This window comes from Lolium rigidum, chromosome 6 (genome assembly GCF_022539505.1).
Source record: "Lolium rigidum isolate FL_2022 chromosome 6, APGP_CSIRO_Lrig_0.1, whole genome shotgun sequence".
Lineage (NCBI taxonomy): Eukaryota > Viridiplantae > Streptophyta > Magnoliopsida > Poales > Poaceae > Lolium > Lolium rigidum.
In genome coordinates this window covers 185,685,615-185,705,068 of record NC_061513.1, presented here as the reverse complement: position 1 = coordinate 185,705,068, position 19,454 = coordinate 185,685,615, and the positions used below count along the sequence as shown (strand labels likewise).

At 48.0% G+C, this 19,454-nt stretch overlaps 2 protein-coding genes across 2 annotated transcripts; both read left to right on the top strand.

Moving 5' to 3' along the window:
- Positions 1-368: 368 nt before the first annotated feature.
- LOC124660489 (GTP-binding protein At2g22870-like) lies at positions 369-8,794 on the top strand. Its single transcript, XM_047198304.1, has 4 exons — positions 369-976; positions 1,943-2,012; positions 2,872-3,034; positions 8,259-8,794. Exons 1-4 carry the CDS (start codon positions 418-420, stop codon positions 8,475-8,477), a joined length of 1,011 nt encoding a protein of 336 aa, XP_047054260.1. The 5' UTR covers positions 369-417; the 3' UTR covers positions 8,478-8,794.
- Positions 8,795-10,787: 1,993 nt separating this feature from the next.
- LOC124663629 (transcription repressor OFP8-like) lies at positions 10,788-11,744 on the top strand. The gene has a single exon (XM_047201305.1). It carries the CDS (start codon positions 10,788-10,790, stop codon positions 11,742-11,744), a length of 957 nt encoding a protein of 318 aa, XP_047057261.1.
- The last annotated feature ends 7,710 nt before the right edge of the window (positions 11,745-19,454 follow it).

Below are 19,454 nucleotides of genomic sequence, written 5' to 3'. Positions count from 1 at the left end.
ACTTGTTGTGGAGCACATCCTCTCCATTGCACCAAGTGGCCAAGTCCCTAGTGCTAGTGGCAAAGACCGTCGCTTGAGGCTTAAGATCGTCGGGGTGATGGAGGACCCGACTGTGTTTTCTTCTTTTTTGTTCGGGGCATGTTCTGTAAAAGCCAAGAACCTAGATCAAATTGTTTTGTTTGATCAGGTCCTTTATGTAAATTATACCACACGCTAGTGTGACTTAAGGGCTTAATTGATAATAAAAAAAGTAAAATGGAGAACTCAAATTACCATCGGACGGCTTAGACCATCCTCCTTCCGGTCCCACCCAATCCACTCCGCCTAGCTTTTCCGCTCCACTCTGCTCCGTGCGTCCCCAAACACTTCTCGCCGCCGCCAAAACCAACCACTGACCGCCGGCGGGCGGCGGCGGCTATGCTTCTCTACCATCGAATCCTCCCTCGCCTCCTCACCCTCACCCTCACCCTCCCCTCCAGACCGGCCTCACAGCTCCTCCTCCGCCCCTCCCGCTTCCCACCCCGCCGCCCCTTACTGCCTCGCTCCGCTGCGCTCTGCCAGTTCGCGGACCCCCAAACCGTAGTAGACCACTCCGACGCCGAACATCTCGAAGACCACTCCGACGCCGAGGAGCCTGAAAACCAATTCGACGCCGAAGAGCCCCTGGGTGATGTGCAGGTAAAGCTGCCCCTCGACCGGCTCTTCCTGCCGCCGGGGGCGAAGGTGACCCCGGGGGACGAGGAGGGCGTGACCGCGCGGGTCCTCAAGGGCTCCAACATCGTGCTCGGCACGTACGCGCGAGGCGACGCGCAGGTGGTTAACGCGGATTTCGTCAAGAGCAGCGTGCGCCCCGATGACTGCCCCAAGGATGGCCGGCCCGAGTTCGCGCTCGTCGGCCGCTCCAACGTCGGCAAGTCGTCGCTGCTCAACTCGCTTGTCCGCCGCAAGAAACTAGCGCTCACCTCCAAGAAGCCTGGTAGGTCGCGCTTCATTGTTTTTGTTTCTGTTGCCTCATTATATGCTACAAATGTAATGCTATCCGGGTTTAGGGTTTAGCGGCTAAAATAGGACTTCTGTTCATTTTTGAAGGAGGCGATTACCTAGTTGATATCACTGGCTTTGCCAGTAACTATGGATCTGGTAGAATCCGGACACATTTGGCATGGGGCTAGAACCTTGTTCCGAGATGTTTTTGCTGGTATTGATCCAGATTTGGATGCTCAAGTGGAATTTGGAACATTCCAAAAAGTGGGAGATCCAACTACAAGGAAACAGGCAGTCTGATACACATTGTTATGGTATCTTAGTGCCCAATTGTGTTCATAGGTGGTAGTACCTTTCACGGGATGTGTTTGGCTTTACTCTGGCCTCTAGTTTTGGTGTTTAGCTCTAATAAAGCTGCACATTACGATTTTGGGTCCTAAATTAGGCTGTTGCCATTCATACATAGAAATGTTGATTGCTCTTTCCTTTACATTATTTTTAAAAAAATGGTCGAGTCATCTGTCTGTACATCCTTATTGTTGTAGTGTACTAGTGTTGCGCTTTCATAAGGTATTGTACTGTGGTCTTGAGGTTTGCTTCGTTGGCAACATGTTTATCTTCTAAGAGCTTAATTGCTGGTCCAAATGGAATCTGAGGCTGGAATGGCGAAAAGACCATGAAACTGTGCTGTTAGAGTTCCATATCATGTTTGTTTTGCCCAACTGTTAACAGCTATCACACCATGTAAGAAACTGCAATTGTCTGTTTTTTTGTAACAATAAAGTTACTGAAATCACATGGAGTTATTCGGCGGTCTAGCATCAATATTTTCTCTATAAATATGTTAGGATTATTGTTACTCTTTATGCTTCGCAGATATGCTGCAGTAGAAGTTTTTACGAATACAACTCTTGCTGATTTCAGTAATTTTTGTTTTGTTTTGTTTTTATCATTGCAGGCAAGACCCAGTGTATCAATCATTTTATAATAAATGACAGCTGGTACCTTGTTGATTTGCCTGGTTATGGGTACATTACTGCTCTTAACCCACTTTACGTTCCATTTTTTTATTTCTTAACCATGTAGATGAACATATTCAAAATGTTTGGGCATTTAACTTCATGTCTTTTTGGTTGCCATGGAACTTAATGATATCTCTTTCTAATTACCATTTCTGCATTAGTTTTGATGTTACGGATCCATGGGAATTAAAGCTGGAGCATTACATGTTGATTTCCCACTACTTACAAATATCATATTATTGAAATTTATAGACTAGCTTAACTCAGCTCTTTGGTAAATTTAGCTATCGTTTTTGAAGTGTCAGCCTCCTTTTAGTTAAAGCCTTATCGGATGCCTATTGTTTAATTTACTGCCTACCATCAAAGAGTTTGTTACTGCATAAATTCTATGCTGCATAGATAGTATCTGCAGGAAGAGAAAATGATTTGATGAAATCAAGGTTACACTTCTAGTGAAAGCAGGGTACTTTAACCTGGAGTTCTAGACTGTAAGAAACATGATTATGGTGACCGAATTGTTGCCAATCAGGCAATCACTTCGAAATCTAGTTGATATTTTGGAGTTCAGAATTATGTCCACGCCATTAGTATTGACTGTGACATCTGTACGGTGTACCCCCAATATTTATATTAATTTGAGTTACTTAATGATGTTTCATATATGCCAAAGAACACTTGGTCTTGTGTGTTTCTCTGAACCTTCTTTATGTATGTTAATAACCAAAATTTCATGTGCTTATTTGAACGTATCACAAATGGTGAATGGATTCATGACAGTAGCTAACGCAACTGAATTTTCTGAAGCTTATTGTTTTTGTGAAATATTCCCCGCCTTCTGGTTTTAACTAGAGCCTCTATCGAACAGATACGCTTCAGCACCGCAGGAAGCTCGCAAAGATTGGGATGAATTTACTAGAAATTACTTCCTCAGCAGGGATAATTTGGTGTCAGTTTTTCTCCTTATAGATGCAAGTATTCCTGCTAAGAAGATTGATCTTGACTATGCTAGTTGGCTTGGGCAAAACAAGGTAAGCCATCTTTCCCAAACAACTAAATCTTCATATGTCAAGTAACTATGCGTTCAATTCTTCTTTCATAATGCTAGGAGTAGGAGTAATTCAAGTTCATCTTAACAACAGAAATCGTTTTATTAATAATAATGTGTAAAAGCAGGATAAATTTGCTAGTACGTCATGTTTACATACGTTCATGATTCTAGCAATTGACTGCACAGACATTCGTAACAATTTTCTTTACTATTTTTTTGGGCAAACAATAGGGAGGCACCTATTGTGTAGTCTTTCTTAGCTATCTACACCTTTTTCCTATTGGACTACCGATTATGCGAGTCGATCATGTTTGACATGAAATTAGTCAATCTGTTTACCCATCACATTGAAAGATGTCTTTCTCCACTCCTAACGAATGCACCACTGAAATCTTGCAGATGACATAAAACTGGACCCCTACCTGTCCCAAATTATGATCTCAATGTCCTGCTCTCTCGTTGCTTTTACTTCTCCGATGAAACGAATTACAATGCTATATTAGACTTAAAGTGGCGAACAATCAATAGTTTCCCCACGTAGATCTTCAAGTAACCAGATATCTTTTCTGTTCGAATTCCAGTCTGATCAGGAGATGCACCTGATAGATTAGTGGCAGGAGTCATGCCAGAATAAAAGATGCACCTAGTTGGTAACTTGGCAGTCCGTGTTAATTGAGTGCTTGTTTCCAGTTGTTCAGTACGGACTGGGTCCTGTCCTCTTATATAATGGGACATAGCTTGTTCTAGGGAGTTTCAATCAATTAATATACCAGAGCAAAAGGAGGCTACCCTCCGACAAATCCGCACCCTCTCCCTACGCTATGGCACAACAGCCGAGGGGACCACACGCTCCCCAGCACCTCACGACTATGCCTGCCATAGCTTGGGTTGTGCATCCTCTTCTTAACAATAATTTGAATAGAGTTCTAGGGTCATCCAAGAGGCAGTCCTTAATGTGGGGCGTGGTGTATCACAAGAACAAATCACATCGATTTTAGGAAAATGCAGGAGCATTTGTTCATGTTTTTTGATCTGGGTTCTGTGCTCTGTTTGAGCTGGGTTTGTTTTGGCCTTTTGCTATTTCTCTAGCTAATATGTCAATGGTTTTACTTTTGGGTTAAACTACTACAACTTGAAATATACAATACTTATGATGTGCTTGTCCTGGGCCAATTCATTTGAGCATTTTGTTCTATTTCTTCGCCCTCAACCTGTGATTTCAGCAACACCATAGATAAGTGATCCTAAGAATACTTTCCTTATTCTTGCTTTGTCCTTCACCCTATGTGATATAATGATACTACGTCTGATCCATATTAGTTGTCGCAGGTTCAGTGAACATAGAAAGATTCAGGCAACATTTTTCCTAAATCTGCGACAATTAATTTGGATTGGAGGGAGTATCAAAATTTGAAAATCAGTTATCTATGGAGTGTAGGCCACCATATGAAAACATCATGTACTATAAAAGAGCACATGGCATCAAGCCTTTTAACAAGGCCAGGGATAAACTAAGTAGTGTCTTCTGTGGATATGATAAATGCAGCACGTACACAAATCAGTCTTCTTTAGACACGCAAAAACCTCATGAAGATGAGGTAGTTCAAATGAACAGTTGAAACCTGCAGATAATGATCTAACGAAATTAGTCACTGTAGTGTATAACTGTATATGGTTAAACATGAAGCAAGGGTTAGGAGAGTTTACTCCCAAGTTATATAGGATATTTCTGAAAGAGTGAATAGAATAAATCTTCGTATGAAGGCTACCGATAAACTAGCACATGAAGTAATGTCTTCTGTGGATACAATAAATGCGGCACATGCATTAATCTGTCTTCTTTAGACACGCAAAAACCTCATGCAGGTGTGGTAGTTAAAATGCACAGTTGAAACCTGCAGATAATGATCTGACGAAATTAGTCACTGCAGTGTGTATGGTGAAACATGAAGCAAGGGTTAGGAGAGTTTACTCCAAGTTGATAGGATGAATAGGAAAAAAAAAATCTTTGGATGAAGGCCACCGATAAACTAGCACATGAAGTAATGTCTTCTGTGGATACAATAAATGCAGCACATAAATAAATCAGTCTTCTTTAGACATGCAAAAACCTCGTGAAGGTGAGGTAGTTCAAATGAACAGTTGAAACCTGCAGATAATGATCTGACGATATTAGTCACTGTAGTGTGTATGGCGAAACATGAAGCGAGGGTCAGGAGAGTTTACTCCAAGTTGTATAGAAAATTTCTGAACATACATGTAGAGAGTGAACAGAATAAAATCTTTGGATGAAGTGAATTGAAACCCAAAGTAAAACTATTGAGCATTTTGTTCAGAAATGAGTGACAAATGAAAATATCAAATGGCTTCATAGTGTACCCTGGAAAAACAGAGTGCATTAATGCAGTTGAAAGTAAATATATCAGACAAATGCCCCAACAAAAGGAGCATGAAAGCAATATCTCTATGTTTGCTTAGTTTGAATGGGTTCTGTTGAATTTGCAATTTCAAATTGCTGCCAACATTTCAGATTTTTAATTGGATGTTTGTGACAAATGTTCTCATTGTTGACCTTCAAATTTCTTTTCAATCTTTCAAGAGTAGGTTTCCATCAAGTAGGTGAAGAGCTCTTAGTCTACTTCGGTTAATTAGTGTATACAGATAAATGCCAAATATGGCCACCCATTCATCATTGTGTAGAGAAATATCTATAATCCCCTAACAAGATTTTTTTTTTGGAGAAACTGGCAGAAGCGTTGCCTTTCTCCTTAGAAGAAATAGAGTTGTCCTGTTAATTAGGGAAAACCAGGCGTAAACCAGGGGCCTACCAAGTTTCTGAGTGTAATATCTATGAAATGTTTGTTATTTGGTAGATTTGCATTTTTTAAGATAATGGAAGCTTTTATTTACCCTGGCATCTGCTTCGTAGATGCATACGGCCCAACTTATTACATTGTTTATTACAAGTCAAAACGGTGGCCTAACAAAAAAAATGGATAGATCAAAAAGACATAATAAGCCAACAAAAATAGAGCGTGACAGCACACTGTCCAAACTGTGAGATAAACTGCCTGGTAATCTACTTTAGCTTCTTGGTACCAAGCTCCATCGCCTCGCTGTGCTGTGCCTTCTGTGACAACGCCCATAATGGCAATTGGCAACCAATGGGTACATAATAGTAACACCTGCATACATGATTGAACTTTCTTGTTGTCAAAGACAACATTATTTCTGCATAACCAAATAAGCAAAAAAAACAAAAAACTGCTGCAGCTCCAACAGTATTCAGGAAATCGGCCAGTTATCCCTGCTTGGAGGGTCACCGAGTAGCCGATAAACTGATAAATCGGCGATTAACTGATTAACTGGCCGATTAGCCTATTAATCCTCTACTTGCCAGCCAACTGAGCATCTACCAGTTAACGATTTCCTGAACAATGGCTCCAACCAATAAGGCTGGTGCCAATGGGGGCGGGAGTGGAGGCGGTAGCGCCCGGTTTGGGGCGAGAGGCGGGCGGGAGTGGGGCGGGACGCCAGCGCCGGGCGCTGGGGCTGGCGCCGGGCGCTACCGCCCGCTGCCGCCCGGCTACCGCCCGCGTTGGGGCGACAGCGAGGCGTGAGAGGGGCGATAGTGGTGCTAGTGGGGGCGGTAGGGAGGCGAGAGTGGGGTGAGAGATGGCACTATAGCCCGTGCACTGGCACCGTGGGGTGAGAGTGGGGTGAGAGTGGGGGCGAGAGCTGACGTGGCGAGGCTATAGTGTGGTGATGCATTGGCACCAGCCTAAGTGGTCCTAATGACTTCTGTACTCCCCGCAGCCATGACCCAAAAATGTGTGAAACACTACAAGGTGGAGTAATATTAAAAGCTAAATACACATGGCGCCATGCAGTACGTGACACATGACAATCGAAAAAAGGTTTTGATTAGTTTCTTGTTCATAATGTGCAGTGTGCTCTCTTTGTTGCTTATAACATGGCCTTTTATTTTTGTTTGTGGATAGTGTCTATATATCTGTCACAAATCTGCCAACTGCGGCTTGATTGCTGACTCCCTATCTCGTTTCCAGGAGTTAAAACTTGTCACTGCAAAGTGAAAGTTCTGGCAAACTCAAGTCTGACAACATAGTAGCAAGTATCTTTGTATTTTGTGATGAACATGTTAGACTTTTTTTTTCGAGGATCCGGCAGGAGTGCTGCCTTTTCATTTAGATGAAAGATATGTAATCCGTACAGAGTGATGACTTGTTTTTGAAGGGGACATGTCTAAACCTATAAGTTCAGGAAAAAAAATTCTCTAGCTAACAGCAACACTCGGCTGGCTGCCTCCAGGCCATCTCTTTTTTTTGGCGGGGGGTCCTCCAGGCCATGTTGTACTGCTTGATGTCCCGAAAGCTAGCTCGGCCACCTCAAAATGAGTCAGACGAGTGCTGCAACGTTGCTCCTTGTGTAGAACCCTTCTACTACGGAGTCGCCCTGTCTCTTTGGGAAATTAGCATTCTGTCCCAGCATTGGAACATGGTAGTATCTTAAGAAGTACTCTAACAATATGGACCTGGAGGGTGGAGCTAGTTCTCGTTCCATTCTGTGTGTAGTACTGCTAGTGTAGTGTCCCCACTCAACTACCACTCTTTGCAACAAGGCCCGAGCTTGTCCTACCCAGTCAATAACGATCAGTAGTGTTCGTTAAGCTCTTGTGTCCTTTTATTGGTGCCTCCCCACCCCACAACCATTATTTTCTCTTTTGCGAGTTTGGACCGTCCTCTTTCTTGTTTTGTTGCAATTCAGTGCAAAACACTCCTCTTTGGACAAGGACCTAGGTTTGAGTCATTGCATATGTCCTGTGGACATCCATTTACGTATTCCTTGTTTCGGACATACACATTAATGGACTGCCCTTCTGTGTGGGTAATAAAAATCAAGATCCAAAGAATGCATTATTGTGTTCCATATTTATTTCTTCTCTTGTTGCATTGATGTCTAAATCTGATTAGCTACGTATAGATGTGCATTGTATCTTGCAGTGTATATACAACTACTACTACATCAGATATGCATTATTGCTGCTTGAGGCATGTGAGAAATTTGGTACTCCGTAGCTAAGTTTTGTTAATGAAGCTGGGTGTGAATCCCCTATGATAAAGAAAAGGCTACTTAATGTTCAATTCCAATGTTCTTATGTTCCAATTCGATGCGCATCTTTTCAGGTCCCGATGACACTGGTGTTCACGAAATGCGACAAACGCAAGAAGAAGAAAAACGGCGGCAAAAGACCAGAAGAAAACGTAGAAGCCTTCCAGAGCCTGATCCGTGAATACTTTGAGGCAGCACCTCCCTGGATAATGACGAGCAGCGTAACCAACCAAGGCAGAGACGAGATACTCCTGCACATGTCTCAGCTCAGGAACTATTGGCGCAAGCATTAAGATGGAATAACATATATAGGACCGAAGCAACAGCAAAACTGTTACGCTTTGATGCATCGGAGACACCTTTGCAATCAGGATCTTCATCAACTAATTTCGCCTTTTGAGCTGTGGATTGCCCCAATTGCCCTCGTCCATGATTACTCAATCAGCAAACCGGGACTACAGACAAGCCGCTGAAATCAACAACCCTGTTTCTTTTTTCTATGTCTGTATAACCGTACAATCTCAACGTTTTGTCCTTGTTACTTTCTGAATATATATAAGATTATGCAATCTGTAGATTAATAAAGAATTCATGTGTCAGCTAACCATCATTGGGAATCTAACATTTCTTGTTTATTATTTGCTCCCTTGTACCCTGCATCATACTACCAAATGGCAGGAGATACATGCACTTGTTGACTAGTCAATCATTTATGTGGTGTACAGAGTGCAGTGAAACTGAACATTATTGGGTTGTATCATACAGTTGTTCCTTTTCATCCAAGAGTCAATTAAGAAAATATTGAGCTGCCTGGAGGCACAGAACCCTGGTCAGATAATTGCAGGCTGGCTGCATTGTAACGTGCGCTCATAGTTCCTGAGGTCCTGATACTCAAGCATGCCTGGTTTGTTAGGCTGATCTGTAATTAGTTTTGTATTAGCAGCACCAACACCGGTTCGTTTGTCTCCACTAGGTCAAAATCGTTAAAAGCTGTGCGCCGTCTACGTGATAGGTGTAGGTAGATAGATACCTGTAGGGCAGGAGAACAGCTCAGCTGCGTTTCACACAGCTGGTGGGCGCATTTTTCACTAAACAACGCATACTTAATGCCACGGACGGACATGGATTTAAGAAGGATTAACAGCGTGTACAGCCTGCCTGTACGCGGTCGTTCGCGTACTGCTCTGCGTTGCTGATTGCAACCGTAAAAGTATACAACGAGTAGTGGAGTACTAGTACCCGTAGTCATGTACTATGTACTTGCTGGCGCTACTGTAGCAGTGGTGTACAGGCTGCTGCAGAGAAAGTTTGGCGCGGTCAAATCTGCGTGACATGGCCGGCCTGTTGTTGTGCAGTAAAACTGGGCAGCCTTGCGAAGGCCTGCTCGACGCGCAGAGAATGTATGCCAGATCGCCAACAAATCTATACCTCATTCGTTCTCTCCTTCCTTTGCAAAAATACACAGTGAAAGCTAGATTCATTTGAACCCGTTGTACTGAAGCGGCTAAAAATCGTATCTCTAGAGCTTTAAAAATTCCAAACAAAATTTGTGCGTACCATTTTTCATACTCAAATTTGGAATTATGTAGTTTAAAAAAATAAAAAGTTTCAGATGAATAGTACGAAGGAAACTCACCTACACATTAATTTTCTCTAACTTAGGGGTCAGACATTACGTAACTTACTGCTAGACTAAGTTTGCGTAAAAAATTGTATACCTTCCTTTGGGTATCTTTGGCAGCGTCCTTGTGTTTGTACGGTTAAAATTTGAGGTAGTGGTATCACATGATTTGTGGATTTGACACTCTTTTTTTGACATTGCCGGTTCACACAATAACATTAATGTGCTCCACCGCTCTCCGGTATCCGACCGGCTTCGAATAGGCGATGCCCGAACTATGAAATTAATGGCAATGCATACGACAATCTACACTATTTTATTGATGGCATCTATCTTGACGGTTCCATGCTTGTGCCTGATACAAGAAAACCAAGAGGTTTGCCCAGCAACAGGATTTTCAGAACAGTGTACTAAAACTGTACTGCAACTGATACTGCAGCGTGCCCAGCAACAGGTTTTTGAGGACCAGTTACAAGAGATTGATTTTGCTGGCTGGTCGCTCCGTTCCCGTGTGCTGCTCACGAGCCATTTCGCCATGCAGCACACGGGCAAACGCAAGACGACGGCGGCGAGGGCCATTAAGCAGGCCAATCTTGTCAGTAAGCTAAATAAATCCAGGTAAAACATGGGGATCCAAGACGCAGCCAGCCTGCGCGGGATAGCGCAGCATCGCGCTTAACCAACCGCCGCCTCGGGCCATTTCCCCCACTACGTTTGTACGTGGCCGACGGCCGTCTCCATCGCCCGGCCACGACCCTGTCCCCCACCTTGGCCTTGGCGGTTCTGTTCCGATCGAGCTCGCATCGCGCGAGGGTGGCACACGGGGCGGTTAAAAGGCCCCCGAGCGCGCGAGGCCGCATTAGCACGGCGCGAATGCGATAGCAGACCAACTACAACTCCACTCCATCTCTCTCCCGCGCCTCGCGCGCGCTCTAGCTATCCACGCGGACACACACAATACAGTAAGGTTGACAAGACAGCCATGGACGGCTCCGGCAACGGCCGCAAGAAGCTCAAGCACCGCCTCGCCGCCATCCTCTCCGTCTTCTCCCGCCGCTCGGGCGGCAGGAAGCGCCGGGATGAGGCGGCCGCGCCGCCGCCGCTGGCATTGCCCTCCTACGGCCGCTTAGGAGCGGGCGGCAACGGCAAGAAGGTGGGCGGGCAGCACGACCGCCGCCTCTCCGTCTCGGCGCGGCGCGCCATCCCGCTGATCCGCATCACCATCGACTGCGCCGGCCGCCGCTCCGTCGACGCCGCCGACCCGTCCCTCCTCGCGCCGCTCGACGCCGACGCCAACGCCAAGAAGATGGAGACCAGCGAGTGGGAGGGCCGCCAGTGCCCGCCCTCCTCCCCCTTCCCCGTCGCGCCCCTGCCACCGCTGCCAAAGTGGACCAAGGAGCGGGCCAGCACCACCACCCGCCGGCTCTCCACGCACTCCTCCCGCAGCAGGCTCCTGATGAGCAGCTCCTCATCCGACGACGAGTACGACGAGCACTCCTCGCGCAACCTCTTCTCCTCGCGGAGCTTCTCATCCGACTCCTCCGACTTCTACAACTGCCCGCGCAAGAACACCGGCGCCACCACCAGAGCGCGCGCCTCCGTGTCCGGCCCGCCGTGCCGCGCCAGCGCGCGCCGTGGATCGTCGCAGAGCTGCCGCTACAGCTTCGAGCTGCCCCGCGGGTCCACGGCGTCCGCGGCGACCGACGGCGGGTTCGCCGTCGTCAAGCGCTCCGCGGACCCGTACGAGGACTTCCGCAGGTCCATGGAGGAGATGATCGCCGAAGGCGGTCACGGCCTCGAAGGCGAGGAGCAGGACGCGGAGGGGCTCCTCGAGACGTACCTCGTGCTCAACTCGCCGCGGCACTACCCGGCCATCCTCGCCGCCTTCGCCGACGTGCGGGAGACGCTCTGCCCCTCAACTCCATTCGATCGGCTGTGATGTTGATAGGATTAACACTTTCGATCGAGCGAGACTCATGGCGCAACATCGAGTTGGACATTGTTCGACTTACGTGCATTGTCTCTGTCATCGCTGAATCTCGGCCAAGGTCGCTAACTTTGCTTAATTGGGAGTTCCGTGCTCCGTAGTAGTTTCTGTCACTGGTATTGGTACTGTACTGTACTACCTTAGTTTCTGGTTGTTAACTTCTAGGATTTCTACGAATTTACTTGTGTTTCGTGTAAATATGTGATTGTATATTTATGAAATAGTAATGTCTAACACTTATCTTTCATGTTAATAAGAAAAAAAGTAATACTCTGTCAATAGTCAACACTAGACTTCCGTTAGGGACGGAGACAAGGGGGAGGGGGTGGGGGGGCATGGACACTAAGATTGTCCCCCTTATACTTCTTTCTCCGTCCCTGATTATTTCGGCACTCTGTAGTATGGTACTGTACGTCTGTACCTTAGCTTGTGGATGTTAGAACATCTCCTTCTTTATAGTGTTTGTTCGGTTTCTCCCATCGGTAAGATCACGTAAAATGAGGTGACTTGTGAATATTTTTACATGGGTCTGAAAAACAACCCGCCTCAAATCGGTATTCGTGGGTTGCGTGGCGGAAGAGAGCCCAACCTCTATCCGTGCGGGGAAGATATGGCGCGCTGAAATTTCCTATTCCCCTCTCACACACTTTTTCCTTCCACGCATTCTCTTTCCGCCGCGCCGCAGCCTCCCGCCATCTTTCTCACCTGCATCGACCAGGCCCCGACGCCTACGAGAGCCCCGCACCCTGCCACGTCGCCAGTAGGTCGAACCCGCGGGCAGAACTCATTTTCTTCCATCGAGCAAGATTTCGATGGCAGACGCTATGGATGCGCCGCAGAGGTTTGGTTCGGCCGCGGCTAGGACCTAGGCCGCCGGGTTCAAACTCGCCGGAGCTCCTCCTATCGTGTCACGCTGCATCGACCCCGCCATCGGTAAAATTTGGTTCAGAATGATCTTCAAGTTCGTTCTATTGAGCGCGATCTGATTTTGACATAGGATTGTTGTAGATGTCTTCTTCGTTGAGCTACGCGTTCCTTTTCGAGGACTCCTCATCTTCGAACAATTTAGACATAGATGAACTACTCAACAACGACGACACCGAGCACATGATCCCCATCCTCGCCGCGAAGGAGCTTCAAGATAAAGCCAACCTCAAGAGGAGCGCGGATCTACGGTCGGTCGCATTTGCATCCCGTGGAACCGAGCGCTCGAGCACGCCACACTAATGCAAGAACTTCACCGAGGTACCGAAATATCCGCCGTATCTTGTTAATAGAAGGTACTGGATGCGTCGTTGTTTGTTCATCGACATAGTCAAAGCTTGTGTGAGGCCAATTCTCGATATTTTACTTGACGGAGAAACATTGTCGGTGTCGTGGGGTTTAGCCCTTATCAAAAAATATCTGAAGCTATGCGGGTGCTCACACATAGCTTCCCCACGGACTATACCGATGAGTAGATACAACCATTCAAGTCGTTCTGATGTTTTCCAAGGTGATGATCCGGGTGTTTGGTCGCGTTTATCTTCGATCTCCAAATGAAGAAGATCCATGAAAATTGATGGCGACGAAAGAGATGAGATGTTGGTCGGAAATGCTAGGGGCGTAGATTGTGTGCTAGGGGCACACTAAAATTTCCTATGCCCCTCCCACACACTTTTTTTCCTTCCGCGCATCCTCTTTCTGCCGCACCGCCGCTGCCTCCCACCATCTTACTCGCATGCATCGACCACGCCCCGACGGCTACGAGTGCCCCGCACCCCACCACGTCGGCAAATAGGTTGAATCTCCTGGGCAGACCTCGTTTTCTTCCACAGAGCAAGATTTCGGTGGCGGTCGCTATGGATGCGCAACGGAGGTTTGATTCAGCCGCGGCTAGGACGTAGGCTGCCGGATTTAAACTCGCCGGAGCTCCTCCTATCACATCGAGCCGCATCGACCATGCTAGCGGTAAAATTTGGTTCCAAATGTTCTTCAAGTTCATTCTATTGAGCGTGATTTTATTTTGACATAGGATTGTTGTAGATGTCTTCGTCGTTGAGCTACGAGTTCCTTTTCGAGGACTGCTCTTCTTCGCACGATTCAAACATAGATGAATTGCTCAACAACGACAACAGACCGAGAACATGATCCTCATCCTCGCCGCGAAGGAGCTCCAAGATAGAGCCAACCTCAAGAGGGGGCACAAATCTATATCCAACCGCATTTGCATCCCGTGGAACCGAGCGCTCTGGCACACCACGCTAATGCAAGAACTTCACCGAGGTACCGACATGCCCGCCACATCTTTTTAGTAGAAGGTACTGGATGCGCCGTAGTTTGTTTGTCGACATAGTCAAAGCTTGCAAGGCCAATTCTCGCTATTTTACTCGACGAAAGAAACATTGTCGGTGCCGTGGGGTTTAGCCCTTATCAGAAAATATCCATGGCTATGCGGGTGCTTGCACATAGCTTCCCCATGGACTATACCGACGAGTAGATACAACCATTCAAGTCGTTCTGATGTTTTCCAAGGTGATGATCCGGGTGTTTGGTCGCGTGTATCTTCGATCTCCAAATGCTAGGGTGCGTAGATTTGATGCATTGAAGATGGAAGAATTTCCTAAAAGCATATCATTGACAATATGCGGTACGGATTAGAATATGCAAATATTTGATTTTACAGTTTTTGGTTCACGGGATCTGATTGGTGCCGCCCGCGCGAACCCGGAATTCGCGTTTACCGCACCATGTACTTGCAAGTTTACATATTGTGATTTACGAGATTTGCTGGAGATGCTTTAACTTACGAATGTACACTTGGTTGTTTGAAGAGCACAGTGTTGTGCTTCGTGTGAATACCTGATATTTTTTTGCATCAACAATGCCGAACACCTATCTTTCGTTCTTTGGTTGATTCAACTCTAAAATAAAAAAGAACCAACATTTGACTAGAGAATTTTGCTTAGTTCAACTAGCTTAGCTGACAAAGAGTATTTATTCTCACAAGATGACGCAGAGTCTTTGGCGCATGTGGGCTCAATTTCAACCGAATACTCTAGTATACTTTAGTTCAGAATATACCCCATGCTTTCATTCTGACTCTGCCCCTATCATCCCCTATCATCGATACAATAACAAACAAAATCTGGGGAAGGAGTAGCCGGCAAACAAAGGAGAAGTGCCAAATTGGCAACGTTCTCTCTCTTGCAAGGCGTATGTCGAGGGCATTACCGAATTTATAATGTGCAAACGGGAGACTTTCCTATTGATGATATTTTTCTTGTTTGCAGCCCCTGCTTCGGTATAGAGGTCGCGAGCTAGTAGGAGCAGCCATGTGCTGATGTGCGCGCGGGTTGGCGCGGTTGGTGACCACAATCTGATTGGTGGGAACGGTTGGGACGGCGAGCCGCACCAACCAACCACACATGACACCACCACCTACGCATCCGCGATTCCGACGTGAAGCCATGCAACTGCGAACAAGAGATCACGTACGACGAGTGCCGCCATCGGCCGCGCCGGCACGGCCATGAGCCATCGATCCAATCCAAAAGCATCTCCACCAGCGGCTCATAGTATTTTGGGGGCCGGTGTGGTTTCCGGCGCATCCCAAAAAGCGTCGGCGCGATTTTGAGTCTAATAAAAACGCCGGCAACCCGTTGTTAGCTTCTTCGCGAAGGACGCGAATCGGGCACGCTGGTGCCTCGCGGCACGTCCCGGTTTTTGCCGGTGGGGCCGCCTTGGCAGCGATTCGAAGTGACGAGTGCATCATAAATGCGACTCCTCGGCTAAAGCGTGGCCGGCCGCCGATGAAACCACCGGTCCACGCATAGACGCCACCGTAAATGCGACGCCTCGGCTGCTGTGCGGGTAGTTGGCACCCCTATTTAGTACGCTCTCCACCGCCGCGACGCTATCCTCTACTCTCCATAGCCGCCGCGCTATCCTCTCTCATCTCCACCATCGCCGCCGCGCTATCCTCTCATCTCCACCACAACAATGCCGCTGCGGCTCCATACGACGTATTCGATGCCTAGCCGGGAAACTACTACGGGAGCAACCAAACATGCTCTTGGGGTGTGATTGGTTGCTCGCAGGGAGTTGTGTGCGCAAATGCAACCTCTAGTCCACGTCGTGCACCTTATTTGGTTGCTAACAATTCCTACCGGGCATCAAAGGGGAAGCCAAGTCCCCTATTATTTGGTTGCCTAGAAATCGTGTTTCGTGAAATGAACTTGTGTGGTTATATCCTGTTTTCCGGATACAGTAACCTCGTAGCCTTTTTGTGAGCTTACCAAGTTAAGAGACAATTCCCACAAGGTATTCGACGCAATAGGAAAGAAGATGATGACAACTATATATCACATAATCAGCAATGCTACCATAGTTCTAGTAGAAAGATCAAAGTTCTAGAAGTGGATCATAGTGTTGCACCACGATATCATGAACAACTGCTCGTGATGCAACACAAATTTATCAACCGAGAGGTTACATGAATACCATCTTGCAAAATTTACATACTTGGCATTAGTTCGGATCTAACCTCGTTACTCCCATAATATACATCATGGAAGTGATGTTCATCATCAGCAACTGAACAAGCACGAGAACAAGTACCCAATACTTGGGCTCCCCAGAGGCAGTACTTTCTCAGGAAGGCAGTAAACCAGACCATCATGTCTGTAGGAGCCATCACAAGATACCTATTGGAATGTGCCCCTTGTGATCCATGAGGTAGCTGAGAGCACGGTGGATCGCAAACTGAGAATCGAAGCTGCTGGAACACGGCCGTTGTAGCTAATCCTTCTTCTGAGAATAGTTCTCTATGGTCTCGCTGATCAAATCAGCATCTGTAGGGTGAGTTTGCAAGCTAAGAGGTTAGTTAGTTGTTGATCGTCTGGAAACTAACGACTTAGTGAATGAACTGGAGCAAGAGGTGCGTTCATCTTACCTTGTTGTGGACAAAGTGGGCATCGTCGTTCATCATGATAGCTATTGTATTTTCCACCCAACACTCATCCTCAAGCATTTTGACCCTCATGACATGAACACACGTTACTCTTTAGTGCCTCATATGGTTGTAGATCTGGTCGTGTGGAACTTGACGGCCAATGAATTTGAGGACATCGTCCGCAGTAGCTTTAAGGTGCACCATCTTGAATCCCTTATCCATTGGTACCCGTTCTTGATGAACTCACATACCCTGTTCAATGTAAAGGTGGACAAAGCAGCATCCCATACCATCATGTTACTCTTCCTAATTAGACAATACCTATCATCAACCGGGATGTACCGGAGCGGCACCGCCGATAGCACCGAGTTCGCCGGCAGATCAGGTGAGCACGTGTCCTTGAACCGGGTTCGCCGCGGAAATGTTTAAGATGAATCCTACAAGTTAAAGTGGAACATCAAGATGTCAACAGGCTGGCCTAGAGGGCTCATGGTGTCCCATGTACTACCTCCGTTTCAAGGAATAAGGCGCCCTCGTTTTACGAGCTTTTTGTTTGACCAAGAATAACTTCAAATAGATAAAGATTGTTTGTATGAAATTAGTATCATTAAAAAGTACTTTTCAATACGAATCCAACGATACTATATACATATAATATAATGAAGATTTTGTTGCTCAATTTTTATGGTCAAAGTTCGTTTTGGAATACGCGTGCGCCTTATTCCTTGAAACGGGGGTAGTATGTCTTTCCACGCCACGGAGGCTCCGCGGGGCCTTGAGCCTTCAATTGCCTCTAACTTTGCGGCACCGACTAGGTATTTACCTAAAACCATCTACGTGTAGCTCGTAAGATTTTATTTCGTGACGTAGATAGAAAAGATCGGAAAAGGCAGAAAGTCTACGGTTAGCCGTCGCAGAAAGATTAGGAGAAAAATGTTGCCGAAATCATTTGACAATTTCTCCGTGAGTAATGAAACACCTTTTTTTTTCCCACCAATTCAAGTACTACGAGAAACCACAACGGAAGCAACCGAACACGTCCTTGGTGTCTGGGATCAAGCGGCCCAGTGAAGATGCTCTGACTCTCTGCCACTGGCGGTGGTGGGAGTCAGGCGAACGGCGTACTCCACCTGTGTCGTCCTGTGCATTGCATGTACCGGATTCCATGCGGCTGGACGCATCTGCTACTTGCCATGCTATAGCCATAGCTCCATGCACCGGCCTTTCCGCGCAACGTGACCGCACCGCGGCGAGAGGCCCCGCGTGCGGCCGAGGTGACGGCCTCGTCAGGAGCTCAGATTGTCGCCAGTTCGTCGCGTCTTGTCGCGCTCCCTGTGTTCCTCGCGTCGGCGTTGGCTCGTTCCGTAGGTGGCGTAGCATCAGCAAAAATAAACACACGATCGTGTGGCTAATCTTCCGCGGCGTCGATCCGCTAGTGCAGCCTGGTATGTGATTCCACCCGACCGTCGTGTATGAACCAACTGATCGAATATCAATCAGATCGACCGGTGTGGCAGCTCTTGCTTGCTTGCTTGCATCGAATGTGTTGTTCGTGGAGCAACGGCAGTACGTACGCGTCCTAGCGTGCCACGGCTCTCTTTCTCCGTGACGGACGTGATGTGTTTTTTCGGCCCCGGGCTCCGGATGTCACCAACTCGCTACGTACGTACGTGGTCGCGTCTTATCGATGCTCAATGGTGCAGGCCCACATGTCCTCAGTCAAATTCCTCAGCTCCTCAAGATGCACTCTTATGTTATGCCCCCAAAAAAAAAAAGAGTGAGGGCATCTCCAGCGGCGCGACGTATTTCGGACGTCCGAAATGTCCGTTTGCGTCGGCCCGCGGACGCGTTGTGGCCCAGGGAGACCGTTTGCGTCGGGGGTAGCTCCAGCGGTGCGGACGCATATTTTATCCGGGGACAGCGTCAAGGTCGCTAATGACGTTTTACGTCCCGTCGAGGACTACCGCCGGCGATTAACTGTTCCCGCGCGACGACGATCGTTCCCGCGCGCGCCCAATACATTCGCAAGTTTCGCCGGCGTTTCGCGCGCGCGCGGAAACGCCCTGCGCGCCAACGCCGTTTCCCGCCCCGCCGTGGCTATATACGGTGTACACCGCCGGGTGCGACGGGCACACCTCACACTACCATCCATCCATGGCGGACCACATGAGTTGGGAGCAAGTTGTTGACATTTGCCGCCGGCTCCACCCGGAGGAGGAGGAGGACGAGGTAGCTGCCGCCGGCGTTGAGGCCCGGCAGCTCGGACTCGGAGGTCGCGGAGGCGGAGGTCGCGGAGGTGGAGGCGGAGGCGGCGGAGCGCGCGGAAGGGCGCTCGCGGCGACCGGGCGGAGATCGCCAACGCCATGGCCGAGCTCGCCAACGCCGGGGCCGAGCTCGCGGAGGCGCGGGCGGCCCTCGCGGCCCCTCCGGCCGACGCCGTCATCCACGACATCGCGGACGACGACCCCCCGTGCCCGGGCGCTTCGAGTGCGCCGGTGAGCGGTGGGTTCGCTCGCGTCCTTCGAGTCCCGCGGGGGACGCCCGGCGTCGCCGGGCTTTGGTGGCGGAGGAGGAAGCCGCCGCCTATGCGACGGCCATGGCTAGGGGGTTAATGTGCTCCGACTCGGACTCGCTCCGGCGTAGGGGCCGTTCTCCGCGCGGGTCGAGCGAGAGAACCGGGAGCTGGAGGTCGCCATCGCCGCCAGGGACGAAGCTGTGGCGGCGGCGGC

Coding starts and splice junctions, on each gene's coding strand:
- LOC124660489 (XM_047198304.1), top strand. CDS start 418: ATGCTTCTCTACCATCGAATCCTCCCTCGCCTCCTCACCCTCACCCTC. Junction 2,013..2,871: donor GTTGATTTGCCTGGTTATGG/GTACATTACTGC, acceptor TCTATCGAACAG/ATACGCTTCAGCACCGCAGG. Junction 3,035..8,258: donor GTTGGCTTGGGCAAAACAAG/GTAAGCCATCTT, acceptor GCATCTTTTCAG/GTCCCGATGACACTGGTGTT.
- LOC124663629 (XM_047201305.1), top strand. CDS start 10,788: ATGGACGGCTCCGGCAACGGCCGCAAGAAGCTCAAGCACCGCCTCGCC.